This window comes from Oncorhynchus gorbuscha, linkage group LG04 (genome assembly GCF_021184085.1).
Source record: "Oncorhynchus gorbuscha isolate QuinsamMale2020 ecotype Even-year linkage group LG04, OgorEven_v1.0, whole genome shotgun sequence".
Classification (NCBI taxonomy): Eukaryota; Metazoa; Chordata; class Actinopteri; order Salmoniformes; family Salmonidae; genus Oncorhynchus; species Oncorhynchus gorbuscha.
Genome location: NC_060176.1, coordinates 19363949 through 19384706, shown reverse-complemented (window position 1 = coordinate 19384706; position 20758 = coordinate 19363949). Strand labels below are relative to the sequence as shown.

The following is a 20758-nucleotide window of genomic DNA, read 5'->3' as shown; positions in this document are numbered from 1 at the left end:
TATATATGTTTTATGCCAATAGAGTTACTTACACCTCTCCGAAAGAGTAGCCTCTTTTACTAAATGGGATCTTTATCATCTTTGTTGGTCTGTCTTGCCAAGGCTTGTAGTACTATACCTATGGCCTGATGTTAATCTTTCTGGTGTGTGTTTTGTCTGAATGTTGGGAGTGGAATTACAATAGTAGTGTTCAAATAACTGTAAATAATGCTTTATCTATACAGCCACACTGGCATGACAATAACATAACAGCACACATCTGCTTCATCAGCTCGATAAGCACAGATGTAACATGTTTAACACAGCCCGCAGCAGGCCATTGTTATTTCTGACATACCTTAGGAGAGACCTTGGCAATAGGCGGGATTCCTACTCTTAATGAAGGTGGATTGATAGTTTGAAGCTGCATCCAAAGTAATACATTAAAATGGGGTTGCAGGTTAATGGAAGTCTAGCCTCCGATATGAGGTGTGTGAAGGTTGCTTGTCAAGAGGGGGTTGGCGGTGGGGGTGCCTGGCCTGGGCTTTGTGTGGGCTTTGGTGTGATACAGTTGAGTGCGTCTTTCAGACTCAATCGATGACCTCTCTTGGAACTACCCCCATCATATTTTTCCAGGAACTGTGCTTGAATACCTTGCACACACTTTAAAACACATTGGTGCGTTGTAAGTGTTTTATCGTAACGCTGCTGTTTAACCTTTTTCCTGGCTCTTCTTCTGTCCATTGTGACTTGAAGAACAATAGTAGATTGTATAATGCCCGTAAAAGGTCAACAGTCAGCACAAGACGTCGATGACTGATGGTGCAACAGTATACCCCTGTCCATGGTGAGGAAATATTGCTTCGCGTGAATTGAAGTTTTCCCTCAGTTCTAACACTCACATGGTGTGCCACTTTACATTATACAACAGACTACACCAAGTCTGCTTTCATACATCTGAACGAATCATTGATTCACTGTCAACAAGACATTTCGTTTGAATTTGTAATCTTAACTCCAGTAACGTCCTCATACCTCCACCCAAATACTCTCCTAGCCCCACCCAAATAGAATTGAACGATCAGTTATCGATTCTGTTGAGTTGACAGACTGCATTCTACAGGCCTACGCCAGAAATCAAATACATGACGTTCGTTATTAGTGATACATAACAGTATATACAAACGTCGAATATGAAAGCAGTCCAATGGCGAGGTGACTCCAATTCCTGAAATTACCCGGCCGCGGGGGTTAAAGTGGCGACGTTATGATTGACTACCCTGGTTTCGCATCCTCCCTCTCCTGCATCCCTCCCTCACTCGTTGCTCCCCAGCATCTGTAGCAGCTTCTCGGCACCGCGCGCTTTTATTACTTCCACTTCCCACTTTCTCTCTTCTTCTGCCTCCTTCTGTCGTCCGTGTCCTGATAGATTGAGGATACATTTTCTGCAATCCTTAACAATGAACGCCCAATTTTTCTTCATTTTTTCCTCCTGTTCGTTCTTTTTTCCCCATTTCTCGGGTGAGTAGTGTATAGTTTACCTTGATATGAGCCCTCTTACTTGTTGCTTTAAGTGCAATCATACTGTATTCAATTCAAGTAATATCAGATACCGAACATAATGATGGCCAATAATGACAATGATAAAACGGAGTATTTGTTCCATGGATAGCCCATAATTGGAACGTCTATAAAGGACACAATTAATATAAATTAAATATTATATTTTAGCTATTAACCTATTGTTTTTTTACATTTGTTGGCGTGGATGTCATTGATTAAGAAGTATACATTTTAAATATCTGATTTGTGTGGTTTCCTGATGTTTTTAGTGAACCTCAAAATCAGGAGAACTGACGTTGTGTTCGTTATGGGCTATATTCTAATACTTTCAGCAAAGACGTCAACGTTATAAACCATTCCCATATTTGTCGCACCTATTTTATTTTATTTTAAACGGTACGTGCCATTCATTAGATATAAACCATTAATAAATGTTTGTATATTTATTTATTTTATTGAAAAGCAAAGCATGTTGCTGACATTTGATGTAAATCTACGGTCACTCAGATGTGTGATATCTTTGATTCCAAGGTAACCTACTGTCTGAGTCGTTTGCATTAGGCTACTGTATGAAATCTGACCTTCAAAGAAAATAATGCCACTCTCCCTACATGGCAATCTAAGCTGGGAAAAAACTGCCTAACTGAAAATGAATAAACTAACCAACCTGTTGAATTAACTCAGGGACGAAAATATAGTAGGGATTGTCATTGGCTAAGGAGAGCACCAAATAAGGCCAAAATAATTAGTCACTCAGGATCAGTCTACTCTACAACAAGAATACTGATAGATGACTTGTCCACTCCATCACCATAGGCTACAACAGGTGCTTTAAGTTTTACTGATGCTGTCTATGTCTAACCCTCCACCCCCACCTCTCTTATTCAGGAGGCTCCTGCTCTGAGGCAGAACACAGGTTGTTCTCAGTGATATTCTCCAGCTACAATCAGTACATCCGCCCAGTGGAGAATGTGTCTGAACCAGTTATCGTGCAGTTTGAGGTGTCCATGTCCCAGCTGGTCAAAGTGGTGAGTGTGTGTGTGAGCGTGTATGTGTGTGTGAGAGAGAGAGAGAGAGAGAGAGAGAGAGAGAGAGAGAGAGAGAGAGAGAGAGAGAGAGAGAGAGAGAGAGAGAGAGAGAGAGAGAGAGAGAGAGAGAGAGAGAGAGAGAGAGAGAGAGAGAGAGAGAGAGAGTGTTTGTGTATGTTTATGTGTGTGTGTGTGTGTGTGTGTGTGTGCGTGTGCGTGCGTGCGTGCGTGCGTGCGTGCGTGCGTGCGTGCGTGCGTGCGTGCGTGCGTGCGTGTGTGTGTGTGTGTGTGTGTGTGTGTGTGTGTGTGTGTGTGTGTGTGTGTGTGTGTGTGTGTGCGTGAGAGAGAGAGAGAGAAAGAGAGAGAGATGTTGACTGCGTCCTCAGTGCCTCTGCTGTGCTGTATGTCTCCCTGAGGTTTGAGAGTTCCACTCTCGGACAGTGGAGCGTATATATCACACAGTACAGTCTGTGAGAGGCCAGGCTCTGACAGGGAGAAACAATTCATTCCATAAATAACATATTGAGCACAGAGCCTCTGTGCATTCTCTTAAATGAATATGCATTGATTCAGGGTGATGAAAGCCCATGTTGAGAGCAGCTGTATGGGAGGATGCAGGGGTCAAACTCAACTATATGTGAATGGTCTCATATGAGGGACCAATGTGAAGAGTTGTTCATGGTTCGGGTGCTATCCAGGACACCTGAGATGTGTCCAACTGTAAATGAGACTCTCTGGGGCCAGTGGGTGATATCAGCCTGAGCCTGGACCCAATGGAGCCTGTCACAGCGACCGGCTGCGTGGGTGTGTGGTTGGTCAAGAGAAGATGGGAAATTTCAGCTCTTCCCTCACTCCTCCCATCTCTGAGTAGGCAGCCCCTTTCACTCAATCACTGCCACTTCAAATGAGTGCCCCTGGTTTTAATGCCTGGTTTTGGCCGGGCGCACTGTGAGGAGATTGGACGAGGAGAGCGGCAGCTGTTTCGCCAGCCTCAAACTTCCCCAGAGTGGATTACTTTAATTACACAAAAAAGGGGAGGGAGGAAGGGCATCATTCACTAATAAACAGATGTATTATTCTAGCACAATACTGTCTGGACCCTTATGCAACAGAGATCTTGATGTGCTGGGTATTGCCACATAAAATCCCTCAGGAACTTACTCCCTGTGTATACTTTATAACATAGATGAACAACACATTTGGGCCACTTTGTGCTACATCAGGCCTTGTACAACTAGCAGTGGAATAACCTGTGTGATTAGTGTAACAGATAGAAGCTAGGCACATTCAGTTAAGGACCACTTATCCATGTCTTGTCAAGATCTGTGTTTATTATGGTTCCACATTGTGAGATAGATCATGTTAAATATGGAATAAAACAGGACCACAACGAGTCAATTTCATTTCAGTAAATATCCTCTGTAGAGCTTTCCTTTGGAGGAACTGGGCTCCAATCCAGAACCTCTCTTTACTGAACATGACACAGGGATAAGAGTATTTCTCATATTTCCCTGACCTCAGCCCATTTAACAGCACAGCTTCCTGTTTTGATGGATTACCATTATTTCCTCCCCACGCCTCACACCCCTCTACAACTGAGATACTTCAGTCTACTTACAGCTGGACTATTATCTTATTTAAAACGCCCATTCTTCCAGGTGGCTCAGACATAATCTCTCATTTAAATAATATACAGTCACTGGTTCCACAGTCTGCCTGGAGGGACATACAGGGCTGGCCTAGTTCTGCAACCCCAGAACCACCTGTACTGTATCGACCTGCAGCAGTCTTCCTCATCTTAGAGCCAACACCTGGAGTGTCTCCTGGGAGCTCATCAGGACACATGAATGGTTAATGTTATGAGCTGGGTTCTGTCTGTCTGTTTGTCTGTCGGTCTGTTGGTCTGTCTGTCGCTGTCTGTCTGGGAAAATCGAAATTGTTTTTGTTCGCCTCCTCTCCTCCGTCCTCAAAGGTAATTGAGGGGCGAAGGTGAGGACAGGAAACATGGAAACAAATGTGCTTGTATGAAATGAGACTCTCCTTCTCCACTCAGGCAAATAACGTTTATAGGGGTGGAATCTCTAAATACATGTGTAAAGTGGTCAAAACTGATTAAGATGGTTGTAGAAAACATTTTATAGATAAGAAGATACTTTCCTCCTTGTAAAAAAACAGCAGATGATTCAAAGGATGTGTCACAGATTCTAAAACACTTCCATACTAGCCACCGAAAGGTATCCTCTGTGAGAGGAGGATATAGAGGAGTGGAGGACACTTCTCCGTTCCCCTACTAACCTATTGACACTCTCCTTGACCACTCAACCATTTATCGGTTTCTGGGTCATGGAGGAGAGGAGGACAGAGGAGTCGAGGAAAGGACAGACTTTTGCCCAATTGAGAATCTCCCTCTCTCTCCTTCTTTCTCTATTTTTTTCTTTTTCCATACCCTCCTCTTCCCTTCCATCTGAGCTGAGACAGTGTCAGGCCCTAACTAGCACATCCTGAGAGACAGCCTGGAGCCTGAGGGCCTAGAGAGGTTGAAGCCATCATATAGTGTATGGCATGCCTCTGGGCTGGAGGACCCAGGTGTTCCTCTCCTCTCAGTGTAGTGTCCTCCTCCCTGTGTAACTCCAGCCAGAGTTAGACCCAGGACAGAACGCTCTGTTCACCCTGCCATCCTGTATGGAAGATGATTTCTCCTGACAGCGTGCCCCCTTTCTAACTCTGAAATATTCCTACAGTTCATGAACCCCCGCGTTTAGCCTCTGGTCAACTTGTCCTTCTGAGAGTAAATTTTTCTTTTCTGTTTCTCAGGATGAAGTTAACCAGATTATGGAGACAAACCTGTGGCTGAGACATGTAAGTACAATCTTCATCCATCTCCCACTGTATGTGTATATGAATTACTGTTTAAACAAATCACTCCACTACATCTACCTGACCTACTGGGCTCTCGAGTGACTCGGCGGTCTAAGGGACTGCATCTCAGTGCTAGAGGCATCACTACAGACCATGGTCTGAATCGAGGCTGTATCACAACCGGCTGTGATTGGGAGTCCCATAGGGCGGTGCACAATTGGCCCAGTGTCGTCCGGGTTAGGGTTTGGCCGGGGTAGGCCATCATTGTAAATAATAATTTGTTCTTAACTGACTTGCCCAGTTAAATAAAGGTTTCAAAATGTTTTATAATAATAATAATTAAATAAACTATCATACATGATTCCTGGAGGCCATAATGATTTCTTACATTATTCATCAGGAAAATGCGTTTAACCCTCTGGATATTAACCTTATGACAAAGGTTTATGAGCCATAGATTTACCCTGCCATGACTGGGTTACATTTCTATCAAGAGATGATGTACCATGACTGGGTTACATTTCTACTCAGAGATGATGTACCATGACTGGGTTACATTTCTACTCAGAGATGATGTACCATGACTGGGTTACATTTCTACTCAGAGATGATGTACCATGACTGGGTTACATTTCTACTCAGAGATGATGTGCCATGACTGAGTTACATTTCTACTCAGAGATGATGTGCCATGACTGGGTTACATTTCTACTCAGAGATGATGCACCATGACTGGGTTACATTTCTACTCAGAGATGATGCGCCATGACTGGGTTACATTTCTACTCAGAGATGATGTACCATGACTGGGTTACATTTCTACCCAGAGATGATGTACCATGACTGGGTTACATTTCTACTCAGAGATGATGTACCATGACTGGGTTACATTTCTACCCAGAGATGATGTACCATGACTGGGTTACATTTCTACTCAGAGATGATGTACCATGACTGGGTTACATTTCTACTCAGAGATGATGTACCATGACTGGGTTACATTTCTACCCAGAGATGATGTACCATGACTGGGTTACATTTCTACTCAGAGATGATGTACCATGACTGGGTTACATTTCTACCCAGAGATGATGTACCATGACTGGGTTACATTTCTACTCAGAGATGATGTACCATGACTGGGTTACATTTCTACCCAGAGATGATGTACCATGACTGGGTTACATTTCTACTCAGAGATGATGTACCATGACTATGTTACATTTCTACTCAGAGATGATGTACCATGACTGGGTTACATTTCTACTCAGAGATGATGTACCATGACTGGGTTACATTTCTACTCAGAGATGATGTGCCATGACTGGGTTACATTTCTACCCAGAGATGATGTGCCATGACTGGGTTATATTTCTACTCAGAGATGATGTACCATGACTGGGTTACATTTCTACTCAGAGATGATGTACCATGACTGGGTTACATTTCTACCCAGAGATGATGTACCATGACTGGGTTACATTTCTACTCAGAGATGATGTACCATGACTGGGTTACATTTCTACCCAGAGATGATGTACCATGACTGGGTTACATTTCTACTCAGAGATGATGTACCATGACTGGGTTACATTTCTACCCAGAGATGATGTACCATGACTGGGTTACATTTCTACTCAGAGATGATGTACCATGACTATGTTACATTTCTACTCAGAGATGATGTACCATGACTGGGTTACATTTCTACTCAGAGATGATGTACCATGACTGGGTTACATTTCTACTCAGAGATGATGTGCCATGACTGGGTTACATTTCTACCCAGAGATGATGTGCCATGACTGGGTTATATTTCTACTCAGAGATGATGTACCATGACTGGGTTACATTTCTACTCAGAGATGATGTACCATGACTGGGTTACATTTCTACCCAGAGATGATGTACCATGACTGGGTTACATTTCTACTCAGAGATGATGTACCATGACTGGGTTACATTTCTACTCAGAGATGATGTACCATGACTGGGTTACATTTCTACTCAGAGATGATGTACCATGACTATGTTACATTTCTACTCAGAGATGATGCGCCATGACTGGGTTACATTTCTACTCAGAGATGATGTACCATGACTGGGTTACATTTCTACTCAGAGATGATGTACCATGACTGGGATACATTTCTACTCAGAGATGATGTACCATGACTGGGTTACATTTCTACTCAGAGATGATGTACCATGACTGGGTTACATTTCTACTCAGAGATGATGTGCCATGACTGGGTTACATTTCTACTCAGAGATGATGTGCCATGACTGGGTTACATTTCTACTCAGAGATGATGTACCATGACTATGTTACATTTCTACTCAGAGATGATGTGCCATGACTATGTTACATTTCTACTCAGAGATGATGTACCATGACTATGTTACATTTCTACTCAGAGATGATGTGCCATGACTATGTTACATTTCTACTCAGAGATGATGTACCATGACTGGGTTACATTTCTACTCAGAGATGATGTGCCATGACTGGGTTAGATTTCTACTCAGAGATGATGTGACATGACTGGGATACATTTCTACTCAGAGATGATGTGCCATGACTGGGTTACATTTCTACTCAGAGATGATGTACCATGACTGGGTTACATTTCTACTCAGAGATGATGTGCCATGACTGGGTTACATTTCTACTCAGAGATGATGTACCATGACTGGGTTACATTTCTACCCAGAGATGATGTGCCATGACTATGTTACATTTCTACTCAGAGATGATGTACCATGACTATGTTACATTTCTACTCAGAGATGATGTACCATGACTATGTTACATTTCTACTCAGAGATGATGTACCATGACTGGGTTACATTTCTACCCAGAGATGATGTACCATGACTGGGTTACATTTCTACCCAGAGATAAGGCACAGTATATGATCACATGGTGTGGTGCTACAGAAAATACAAGGGACTGTATTGTTGCATGGTTTGCTGGTTTTGTCACATGGTTGGTGCTGCTGATATTGTCGTGATACACGCTGGGATGAGCTCATTCTGAGGGAAATGAACCGGAGCTAGTTTCCAGATCCATATTAATCTGAACCACATATCCACATCTGTGTTTAACATCCATCTTATATATGACCATCTGTTTGTCAACATACCTAGTATAAGGGACCGTGTGTATATGGTAACAACTCAGCCACAGTCAATACAGCCAAGCCAGTCACAAGAGGGTTGTGAAGAACCACTTAATCGAAAAACGTGGCCATCCTTAATTGAATGGTTAATTAGATAAAATAGTCGCTGTGGACCTGGAGGTCATGGATCAGGTCTCAGGGGAGACACAACCTCTCTGCTGTAGGACTGTGTCACTTATATATTCTCCCTCTTAGGTCAAAGGAAAGCCATAACTGTTTCGTCTAATTAACCATTCAATTAACGGATGGCCACATTTTTCGATTAAGTGGTTCTTCACAACCCTCTTGTGACTGGCTCGGCTGTATTGGCTGTGACTGAGATGTATAAGATGAATGAGGGTTAAACACAGATGTGGATATGTGGTTCAAAAAAGGTGACCATCCGTTAATTGTCAATGGATCAAACATATAGAATGTAGAATTTGAAATGTGTGTGGCTTTTTTAAAAGACTATTATCTAATGATATGAGACAACCTATTACCCCTTCAGATCTGGAATGACTACAAACTGAGGTGGGATCCCAAAAACTTTGGAGGAGTGGAGTTCATTCGAGTGCCTTCTAGCAGGATATGGAAGCCAGATATCGTGCTGTACAATAAGTGAGTTGAACAAGAGTTACGTCTGCACAACAATATTGATCCATGCAATTGCAATAATAATATGTACCGTGCATAACTGAGTTCCAAGGATTTCTTCAATGACGTTGAAATGACAGAGTAGATGATCCAAAACCAGGACATGACACTCATTTCTTATATTACACCATCATATACTGTAGATCATTTATGTAGTTACTAAATATTCTTAATGGCGTGCATGTAAAGTCTATTAGACAGTGTTATCAAATGATGGAGCCTCAGGACTTCTTTCTGATTCATTTAGCTGAGGGACACGTCTGTTGTTTATATTACATCCTTCCAGTGTAATCTTCAATGATTCATCCACCCTCCTCCATCCCTGTTGTCTCTCTCTCTCTCTCTCTCTCTCTCTCTCTCTCTCTCTCTCTCTCTCTCTCTCTCTCTCTCTCTCTCTCTCTCTCTCTCTCTCTCTCTCTCTCTCTCTCCCCCCACACTGTTTCTTTCTCTCTCTCTTTCGCTGTCTCCTCCCCCATCCCCTCTCTCTCTGCGCCACAGTGCAGTGGGAGATTTCCAGGTGGATGATAAGACCAAGGCCCTGCTTCGCTACAATGGGGATGTGACCTGGATCCCTCCGGCCATCTTCAAGAGCTCCTGCAAGATTGACGTTACCTACTTCCCCTTCGACTACCAGAACTGCACCATGAAGTTTGGCTCTTGGACGTATGACAAGGCCAAGATAGACCTGGTTCTGATTGGCTCCACCATCAACCTCCATGACTTCTGGGAGAGTGGCGAGTGGACGATTATCAATGCCCCGGGTTACAAACATGACATCAAGTACAACTGCTGTGAGGAGATCTACACAGACATCACCTACTCCCTGTACATCAGACGGCTGCCTCTCTTCTACACCATCAACATGATCATCCCCTGTCTGCTCATCTCCTTTCTCACTGTGCTGGTCTTCTACCTGCCTTCTGACTGTGGAGAGAAGATCACCCTCTGTATCTCCGTCCTCCTCTCCCTCACTGTGTTCCTCCTGGTCATCACCGAAACCATCCCGTCTACGTCTCTGGTCATCCCCCTCATCGGGGAGTACCTTCTCTTCACCATGATCTTCGTCACCCTCTCCATTGTCATCACCGTGTTCGTGCTGAACGTGCACTACCGCACGCCCAAGACCCACACCATGCCGTGCTGGGTGCGCAGTGTCTTCCTGGGGCTTCTACCCAGGGTCATGTTCATGACCCGGCCGGAGAGGGACCCTGAGAGGCTGCCTGGGGGGATGGTTCAGCAGCTGATGCCCCCAGCCTCGCGGCCCTGTGTGGTCTACTCCACAGGAACCATGCAGGGGCAGCAGAAGCCCCAGGCCCTGGTCTCCACCGTGTCTGCCAGTGTGCTCCCAAGCCTGGCCCAGCGACAGCGCCTCTTCATCAGCACAGAGCTCACCAACCTCAATAACCTTAGCCTTGGTGGGGGTGGTGGTGGTGACTCGGTTAATGCGGGCTCCAGCTTCCTGTGTCGCGAGGGCCGCTGCAACTGCTGCTGGCGCCAGAGGTCCACCAAGCTGCCCACTGAGATGGGAGGAGGGGGTGGAGGGGTGGGGAGCATCGGGACCCACAGTGGAGGAGGGTCTGCTGGGATTGGGGGGGTTTGTGGAGGCGGTGGAAGCTCCTGCTCCAGCTCAGAGTCTCTGAATGGCAGGCTGAGGACTCTGTCCCCTCACTTCTCACCGGAGGTCAGGGAGGCCATGGAAAGTGTCAAGTATATCGCCGAAAACATGAGAATACAGAACGAAGCCAAGGAGGTAAGTCGAGACGTATCACATGTGTATCATTCGCAATAGCTAAGAAAATATTCAAGGTCTATATCTACCATTTAGTGTCTCTGACAACTGTCTTTCAGGTCCAGGATGACTGGAAGTACGTTGCCATGGTGATCGACAGGATATTCCTGTGGGTGTTCATCTTGGTGTGTATCCTGGGGACCGCTGGGCTCTTTATTCAGCCCCTCCTATTGTTCAATATGTGACCCACTCATACACACAGCAATTACACAGTGACTGAGTGTTTTAAATCATACATGCACAGTAATTTTGTGTATAACCCAGTGATGCGGACTAAAGAAGCTGAGACGAACCAATACTGTGAACGGAAGGGAACCAGATTATGGAGGAAGGCAAGCTGCTGCCAGCTGTTCCATGTCACTTCTCAGTATGTAGATACGTTTCTTATTGCTAAAGTGTGGTGTAGTAGTGATCACTTGGCTCCTGAGGACCAGACTCTGAAACCATGGCAACGTATACCTCCCATACTGCTGCCTACCCATTCCTTTTTTGATTGCTTTGTGTAAATGACTTCATCATAGTGTCACTTGATTATGACTGGCACAAAGAACCACACTATCGTCAACAAAAGGACCGTGGCTAAAGGAACATCTATTGGACCAAAGGATCCCGAACATGTACATAGCAATGACTGCTTAAAGGGGGCTTTCCAGAAGTACACAACAAGTATCTCAAGTCAATTTCACAGCTTATTGAAGTCATATCATGTTTTCAAATGTTGAATATCACCGAGTCATTTTGATGTTGTTTATTTGTGAAATATTAATGTATTTCTAAAAACACATGTTGTATGTTCTTATTTACTACAACTATACAGCACCATTTCAATCTGATTCTAATGCTCATTAAGGTTGCAATGAATCACGGTGTCATATAATATACAAATAAGCTATTCATAGAAATCACAAAACTGTTGAACATTAAAAGGCTATGATGCAGGATGGGAAACGTTATTACACCATATGGGTGAATGTGGTAAAACTATGAAAGCAACCTGAAATGATTTTCATTGGTCTGTGAGGGGTGACACCATGTGGTTATTATCTGCTACTACAAGTGACCACAATATGATCCAGTGGTCACTTACCATATGTTTGCAATCAAAGACACAAGATTTTGAATCTTCATTTTCATTTTTTGTTTTTGGTCTGGAGAAGCACACACAACTTTGAAAACAGCTCTCCAAAGGCTCTTCCAACAGAAACATCTGTCTGCCATGATCCATGGTCATAGGATGAAGTGACGTCTGCAGTGGACTGAACACATGCTAACCTACCTGTAAACTCATTGCATTCCCAAATCGATATTTCTCTCCCTTGTGAAAATTGAGTTTGGAGTTCCAGCTGGCAGGCAGGATGTAGATGTGATTATCAGTAGCAACAAGGCCATGTAGAGGTTGGGTATAACCATGTTACATCCTCCCTGCCTCTCTGCCTCCTAGCCTGGCCTCCCATCCCTGCCTGCCTCCCCTCTCTGCCCTGGGCCCCCTTCTGCTTTATTGGACCACAATCAATATGGAGACCTGGTGATGAAGTACATCATTAGTCTGGGGCCTAGGCTACGGTCTTCATCTCACCATCCTACCACTATGCCAAAGAGCACTTCTCCTGCTTTAACTTGACACTACTTATATTCTCTGTTAATAAGGAGGATGTGGTTGAGATCTCATTATGTTGTACAATCGTTCAAAAAACAGTTGGGTGTACAAGAGGAGGAAATGCACAATTATGAGTTATAGATATCTATGGCCTGTGGTATCTATGATAGAGAGCGATACATTTTAAAGAGGATTTTTGGGGAGCATTTCAATCCCACATTTGGGCAGACGAGGAATCTCTGGATGTTGTTTCTGTGGCTGTATGTTGTAGTCAGTAAACTGTGATCAGGTTGTCACTGAACCGTAACTGGATGTTAGCCAGGAAGCACAGTCACATACTGTAGTATTCCATCCCTTCTGATAACATTCCCCCTGCTGATTGATTGAATTAAAGCTCACTCAGGGCTCATGTCAGTGAACTAGTTATCTGAGGGGGAGATCTGTAACAGACACAGTACTAATGACTAAAGGTTGTGTGTGGGGCTGAGGGGATGAGTGCATTTATAGAACAGCGATGGTTCCATGACCACACTTGTGTGATGAGCATCCTTGTCTGAGACCTGAAGAGTTGCATTGCATGCAGGTATACATGCATCCGTTCTGTCCCTGTCGGTCACACTTAAGAATTGTCCCAGTGTTTTTTAGTCCGTATGATATCATTTAGCATATTTTCATTTGAGAGGAAAGCAAGTTGAGATCATTGATTCTGTGCACCTTTTGTTCTTTTGAGTTACACACGGTCAATGTTAAATAATACATATCATCCTCCAGGTCTGTGGTGCAAACATATCCTGTAGCTGCGACAGTCCTACAAATACAGGAAATGACGTCATTCGTATTCACTGTTCTTAGTTAACATGTCTCAACTAAAAGAATCCCTGTCTAGTTTCAGGTCCATACCACAAATACACAAGGTAGAAAGAACAAGTTTTTCAACAAGACTTGAACACAATGATCATGTTCATCCTCATCCTGTGTGAGTATATTTATGAAAATGAACCTGATATTGATTTAGTTTGAATTGAATTCAAATGTATTTCACATTTTGCTATTTAAATTGGTCTGTGTTGTATCTTTTGAGTGTGTTTTCTCCTCTTAAGGTGCCTTGTCAAGAGAGGCCATGGTCCAAACCACAGGCAAGTCAAAGTCCATTAATTATTGAAGATGATTGAATTCTCTTTTAGATAATTACAATATGATACTCCACACATAAACGGTTTACATGTTGCAGATATTTTATGAGCCAAATACTTTTTATTTTCTGAAATATTAGCCAAGAAGATTTTTCCAGCAAAGATCTATTGGACTTCTACAGGAACGATAATGGAGGGAAGTGACCTTGTGGTAAAATGTAGTACACATGGGCGCAAGGAAGACAAAGTGGCATATGTTTACTTGTGCATTAACGGAGTTGCAGTGGATCAGAAGAGAACTATACAAGAAGACACCCTTTTCACCATGAAAAGTGTTACTGGCCAACAGAGTGGCAATTACAGCTGTGTGTTCTCTAAAGCCCTGTATCCATTCTCTGAAGTGCAGGGAAAAGGAGATAATTCCCTTTCCATCCAGGTGATGGGTAAGGATCTTTTTACTGTCTGGATATGTTATTGCTCTTAGACATTATTTGACACACATTGAGTGGTCAGAACATTAGGAGTTGCACAACCTTTTGCCCTCAGAACATCCTACATTCGTCGGGGCATGGACTCTACAAGGTTTCGAAAGCGTTCCACAGGGATGCTGGTCCATGTTGACTCCAATGCTTCCCACAGTTGTGTCAAGTTGGCTGGATGTTCTTTGGGTGGTGGACCATTCTTGATACACAAACTGTTGAGTGTGAAAAACCCCAGCAGTGTTGCAGTTCTTGACACACTCAAACTGGTGCGCCTGGCACCTACAACCATACCCCTTTCAAAAGCACTTACATATTTTGTCTTGCCTATTCACCCTCTGAATGGTACACATACACAATCCATGTCTGAATTGTCTCAAGGCTTAAAAATCCTTCTTTAACCTGTCTCCACCCCTTCATCTACACTGATTGAAGTGGATTTAACAAGTGATATCAATAAGGGATCATAGCTTTCACCTGGTCAGTCTATGTCATGGAAAGAGCAGGTGTCCTTAATGTTTTGTACACTCAGTGTATATGGATATACTATCCTTTTCAATGTTTTTGATACATGTATATTTCAATGTGACTGCAATATTTGACACCTTACATGATTCCTGTCTCTTCCTGCTGATACAGACCGTATACTCCCTGCAGACATATCACTTGCAGGCTCAAGAACTGTGAGAAAGGGAGATGGTGTGGAGTTTAAGTGTACGATCTCAGACCCAAGTTTTCAAACAAAAAATACCAGTGACTTAGTTCACGCTTACCTCTGCAAGTATGGCTCTGTTGTTCAGATGCAGGTGTTTGACGTAGAGAGCACGGAGGTCACTTTTACGATTAAAAGTTTTAACAAGAACGACGCAGGTAACTACAGTTGCGTGATTGATCTGCAATCAAAAACCCTCAAAGACAAAGACAGAACATTATATGGAAATAATGGAGTATTTCTACAGGTTAATGGTAAGAATGTATGGTGTTTCTCTAAATACTTCTATATTTAAATAATATCGTCACTTCATACGTAACTAGTTTTGTTATCGAACAATCATTGTTGATGGTTGATGGTTGTAGTACGTTGTTACTATAGAAGTGAGATGTTTAACAACATGCCTGTTTTGCTTTCCAGTGTCCTGGAGTCACTTAATCAGACTCGTGTCCTGCATCTGTTTTCTTCTGATCTCATCACTGATAGTGGGCATATGGTGGCTGTTCATTAAACAAGGTCAGGCCATTTAACATGGACATTACTCTCAATATACAGGTCTAATTCATATAGAATAATGTTTATCAAACTAATACATTCCGTATCTGGATTGAATGCACTATCCGGAGCCGTTCTAATATCATTATTATGATAGTTAGCTTGAGTTTAACCAATAATCTTACATTTCTTTTTTGACAGGAGCTTTACAATGTTATTGTGGAAGGTAAGCGTATAGTTTTCATTACATTTTCATAGCTAGTTTGTTTAGCATGATAATGTATCATGATTGAACGGTTCACATGTATATTTCCTCCAGAACACCACAACAGGAGGAGAACGATGCGCCAATGACAGGGGAGGGTGACGGTATGGTTTTTAAGCTTTCCGATAAAACTATTGTTCTATGAATGGACATTTATTTCACATTCTGAGATATTTCTTTGTCTTAGACGGAACGTCAAGCGTGGAGGAAGAATCCAGGTAGGAAAATCATGTATATTTGACATTTTACTTAATTATATCAATAATATTTCTTTGTATCTATTTGTATTAGTTTCTTTGAATATAAATGTCACAGACAACATTCTGTATTTCTACTGCAATGAAGCAATGGAGAAACACAAAGGTGTTAGATGACTTAAATACAAAAACAATAATGTAAAGTGTGCTGCTTCTATATAAAGGTGTATATGAATTAGATTCATATTTAATGGAATATGACAATCTAACAACAACAACCAATGTAAAATAATCTGTATCTTGTTTATTTCTCAGTGATGAATTTGCCTGTGACAGTGAGGCCAGTAAGATCATCTTTTTTTGTTTGTTTGGATAATGGTTAGCTGCATTAACTATGCTTTAAATTAAATGTGTGTTTTAAAATACTGATGCTGATACTAAGTAAATCGTCATGAATATAGTTGCAGTGCCTTGCTTTAAAACAGGAGTCTATATTTCTTATTTAAAATAGAATTTGAATCTTATTCCCCAAACAGGTGGGGAGGAGTACCAGGATCTGGGTGAGAAATGTTTAGGTAATATGATGCCGCACAAACATGTACTGCTTATGATGTAAATTAAAAACGGGTATGTTTTTTCATTCTTACATTTGCAATACTGGGTAAAAAAAAGGGATATTTAAATACATTGCTTTGTTAAGAAAATAAGATATTTAATCTTCTAATCTCCCAAACAAATGATTTAAGGTACCAACATTTGGGTGAGAAATGCTTAGATAATGGTCATGACTGAAATATTATGCCACGCCCTGAGTGAAAATAATTAATTGTTTTGACGGTTTTAACATCTTCTAATCAGGTGTTGAGATTGAGACACACAATGAGCTGGGTGAGAAATGCTTAGATAATGGTCATGACTGAAATATTATGCCACGCCCTGAGTGACAATAATTAATTGTTTTAACGATTTTAACATCTTCTAATCAGGTGTTGAGATTGAGACACACAATGAGCTGGGTGAGAAATGCTTAGATATTATGAAGCTTCATAGAAATTCAATGATTATATTGTGACATTTACAGTACTGGGTGAATGGTGATCTAACAGATTTCAGGGCCTTGGGTGATTGTTTTAATGATATATATTTAACTTCCATCTTCATATCTCCAAAACAGAGGATACCACCTACCAAGAAATTCTGGTGAGCTGTGAGTTCCAAATGAGCTTTGACTAACGATAACTAATGATGATAATGACTCTTAGTTATAGAGGCTTACAGGACTACACTCAATTTCTTCCTCTTTTACTTTTCCACGCCTGTTGTAATTTTATATTTCAGGTTGAAACACGGAAAATTAAACACGTTATGGTGCGTGTTCAAGGTGAGTTCAATATTTTGAAATAGTAATAACAGTACGTGAGGTGTATTTTTGGGATATCCATACGTCAGGCAGAACGAGTCAGGTTTTGTTTCACGGTATCTATCTGACCATGGAAAATATCTTGTCTCACTTTCTAAGTCAATGGTGTCATTTCTGATGGTTAGTAGTAGTTTGCATATGAAACTACAGACACATTCAGTCACATTTTCTTCACATAAAGCAAACCAAGATAAGAATGGTTTACATCATGATCTGGGTATATATCCTCTGTGCAGAGAATACAGACTTGAGAACTTCTCCTCAGAGCTGTGGTGTACACTCTCCAATTCAGCGTTGCTTCTGTGATTAACCTACTTAATCATTGTCTTAATGTCATTGTCCCACCTCATCTTGGATGAAAACGGAAACATTTCTGATATAAGAATGAACACACAGCTGTCATATAATATGTTGGGGACTTTTCATACGCAGATGCAGCAAATCAAGGCCCAGATGCAGAACATATGTATGCCAAGTCCTGCAAGACCGGACGTCATCAATACATGCCTTAATCATTATTAGATCTGCATTATTTCAAAGCAGTACTGCATGTGTACTTCATGGTTACAGTATCTATAATGATGTATTTTATGTATTGTGTATTCAATGTGTGTCTTCCGTTGGACTACTCCTTGCATGTTCAAGTTGACGATGATGCCAAATTGTCTGGTGACCTGACATTTGCGATGCATTCTATTAAATCTTCCGTGGAAGATATTTAAAAAACGGAGTCATTTTAAAGTACCACATTAAGTATTATTGCTGGATATACTGTTGTATTCTCCCTCTTATAAAATATGTTTTAATGTTCTCGAACTGTGAATGTGGTGTACTTTCTTGGAACTGAAAACAAATACAATCGTCTTATAGGCGCAGTTTCAGTTGGGACAGCAGTTTAGAATTTCACCCTTGATAACAAGGAAGACTGTGGGCTCACTTGGTCTAACCAATATGTGATGCTGTCACCAATTCTACAGTCTCCACTAAAACATGCAAGGATACATTGAAGTTTAAAATAATCCATTCTTAAATATGTGAATCTTGCAGACAGTTTTTTGTGTTTTCTTCTATGCAACTAGAAAGCCTGGTGATAAATAATACATATATTAACATTTGGACTTATATTTGCATATCCACTGATGTACCACATATACATAGTCCAACCACAACGTACGGACAATTATATCAGGAAATTACACTGGCACTACAAGGCTAATCATTAATTACACTGGCACTACAAGGCTAATCATTAATTACACTGGCACTACAAGGCTAATCATTAATTACACTGGCACTACAAGGCTAATCATTAATTACACTGGCACTACAAGGCTAATCATTAATTACACTGACACTACAAGGCTAATCATGAATTACACTGGCACTACAAGGCTAATCATGAATTACACTGGCACTACAAGGCTAATCATTAATTACACTGGCACTACAAGGCTAATAATGAATTACACTGGCACTACAAGGCTAATAATTAATTACACTGGCACTACAAGGCTAATCATTAATTACACTGACACTACAAGGCTAATCATGAATTACACTGGCACTACAAGGCTAATCATGAATTGCACTGGCACTACAAGGCTAATCATTAATTACACTGGCACTACAAGGCTAATCACTAATTACACTGGCACTACAAGGCTAATCACTAAGTACACTGGCACTACAAGGCTAATCACTAATTACACTGGCACTACAAGGCTAATCACTAATTACACTGTATCAGACACATTTTAATGTTGCTGATGTGTACACCATAAACAATGAAGATGAGGTCAGAGGACTGATGTGTTTCTTCAAAATGAGCTGCCCAGGACTCGGCCTAAGCTCTGTAATAAAACTTTGCATGAAGGTTAGAGGCTTCTAATTTGGTCCCTATTCAGTTTCCCATAATTCACATAGCTACATGGTTATAGACACAGTATGTTATGTGTGAAAACATCACAACAGGCTAAAGATCACACCATGAGTCCTATCTTATTCACAATATGTGAGTATTTTCACAATTTTGATCAAGGTAAAGCATACTTATGGCCACATATTGTCCCCAATATTCAACCTGGTTGTACAAACTGTTATCTCTATCTGTTTCTAAATGCAGATTTACTGGTTAACTTGGCAGAGACAGGTACACTTACATAATGGAATTCTAAAACACAAATAGTGAAATCTGTCATTTCTTACAGTACAGCTAATGTCTGAGAAGATTCATTCTAAACATTGGAACTTCTGAAACTTAAGTTTTATTCATAAATTATGTTTTTCACTCTTCAATGATGAAGCTAATATCTACCCAGCAAAGCTCTGTGGAGCTAGTACCCACAGAAGGAAAGACAGTCCATGTGAAGTGCAGCACTACAGGCACCAGAAAACCGTTGAGCAAGATCTATGTTTACCTTTGCAAGAATGGAAGTGGAATGAGAGTAAGAGAGCTGGAGAAAGGTGAAGATGACACCATTTTCACCATTAAGGATGTAAAATGAGAGGACTCAAGCCATATAATGCTGTGTGTACAACACATCATATTGAAACTAAAACTCAGTCAAGTGAACACAACAAGTGTCAATCTAGCCATCATTCAGGTCTACAAGGAGGGAGAAGGTAGGACCTACTTTGTGTTGTATATGGATGGATAATCAATTGTTTATACTGACTATATGGCAACTTCTGCGTAAATACGTATGTCTCTCTGTTCGGTATTTCAGAAGAGGTTCATCAAGAGGTCCATGAAGAAGCTGCACATGATGTGAGACTGGTCACTGCAATCCGATTGATAAATTCAGTTGTTGTGGTCATAGTTCTTTTGTCTGTATTATATGTTAGTTACTACTGTCCAAACATATAATGATCTGTTTCCTGGATGACATACAGTACAGTCGTAACAACAACAGAATAGCAATACTATTATTTTCTTGATAATTATTTTATGTAATCTACAGTAGGTTTTTAGGTCCATACCACAAATACACAAGGTAAAGAGAGTTACCTAATGTTTCAACAAAACTTTAACACCATGACCATGTTCATCTTTATCCTGTTTGAGTATATTTCAAACAATTAACCTATTTGATCATATTTGGGTCACAACATTTCCAGTTGTTTCATGTTTTTGCCATTTTTGCCACATGTATTTTCTTATCAAAGTTTCCTTGTCAAAAGAGGCCATAGCCCAAACAAAAGGTATGTCCATTTTTTTCCTTAACATTGTCATCATTAAAGGACCAATCTGCAGTTGCTACGTCCGATTCTGGACTAATAAATGAAGGTTATGTACCCATTCATTCTTGAAGAATATAACTTATAAACATGAGCTTAGTTCGAACTGTTCTACCCCATCAGAACCTAAAAGGTAAGCTTGTTTTACTCCACTGTGTGTAAACAAAGTAAATGTAAGCATACACTG

The 20758-nt window shown here is 41.3% G+C and overlaps 2 protein-coding genes across 8 annotated transcripts; both read left to right on the top strand.

The window, feature by feature from the left end:
* The first annotated feature begins 1315 nt into the window (after positions 1-1315).
* On the top strand, positions 1316-11858 carry LOC124033133 (neuronal acetylcholine receptor subunit alpha-3-like). The gene is made up of 6 exons (XM_046345080.1): positions 1316-1500; positions 2431-2570; positions 5385-5429; positions 9102-9211; positions 9746-10997; positions 11096-11858. The coding sequence occupies exons 1-6, from the start codon at positions 1440-1442 to the stop codon at positions 11219-11221; spliced, it is 1734 nt and encodes a 577-aa protein (XP_046201036.1). The 5' UTR covers positions 1316-1439; the 3' UTR covers positions 11222-11858.
* Positions 11859-13520: 1662 nt separating this feature from the next.
* On the top strand, positions 13521-18305 carry LOC124033132. Of its 7 annotated transcripts, none has more exons than XM_046345073.1 (15): positions 13521-13609; positions 13734-13769; positions 13907-14209; positions 14885-15211; positions 15378-15473; positions 15654-15678; positions 15772-15821; positions 15905-15935; positions 16230-16258; positions 16451-16474; positions 16773-16802; positions 16901-16930; positions 17089-17114; positions 17253-17295; positions 17767-18305. In XM_046345073.1, the coding sequence occupies exons 1-15, from the start codon at positions 13585-13587 to the stop codon at positions 17844-17846; spliced, it is 1155 nt and encodes a 384-aa protein (XP_046201029.1). In that variant the 5' UTR covers positions 13521-13584; the 3' UTR covers positions 17847-18305. The 7 variants fall into 7 exon arrangements, with proteins under 7 accessions (XP_046201029.1, XP_046201028.1, XP_046201034.1 ...); XM_046345072.1 differs by having other exon boundaries at positions 16451-16489; XM_046345078.1 differs by having other exon boundaries at positions 17089-17121; positions 17767-17862.
* Positions 18306-20758: the final 2453 nt, after the last annotated feature.

Bases quoted from the DNA above. Each gene is read 5' to 3' on its own strand.
- LOC124033132 (XM_046345072.1), top strand. From the start codon at position 13,585: ATGATCATGTTCATCCTCATCCTGT. The intron at 16,803-16,900 runs GTGAGAAATGCT...TCTTCTAATCAG, and splicing joins TGAGACACACAATGAGCTGG to GTGTTGAGATTGAGACACAC. The intron at 17,115-17,252 runs GTGAGCTGTGAG...TTTATATTTCAG, and splicing joins CCACCTACCAAGAAATTCTG to GTTGAAACACGGAAAATTAA.
- LOC124033133 (XM_046345080.1), top strand. From the start codon at position 1,440: ATGAACGCCCAATTTTTCTTCATTTTTTCCTCCTGTTCGTTCTTTTTT. The intron at 2,571-5,384 runs GTGAGTGTGTGT...TCTGTTTCTCAG, and splicing joins TGTCCCAGCTGGTCAAAGTG to GATGAAGTTAACCAGATTAT. The intron at 10,998-11,095 runs GTAAGTCGAGAC...ACTGTCTTTCAG, and splicing joins TACAGAACGAAGCCAAGGAG to GTCCAGGATGACTGGAAGTA.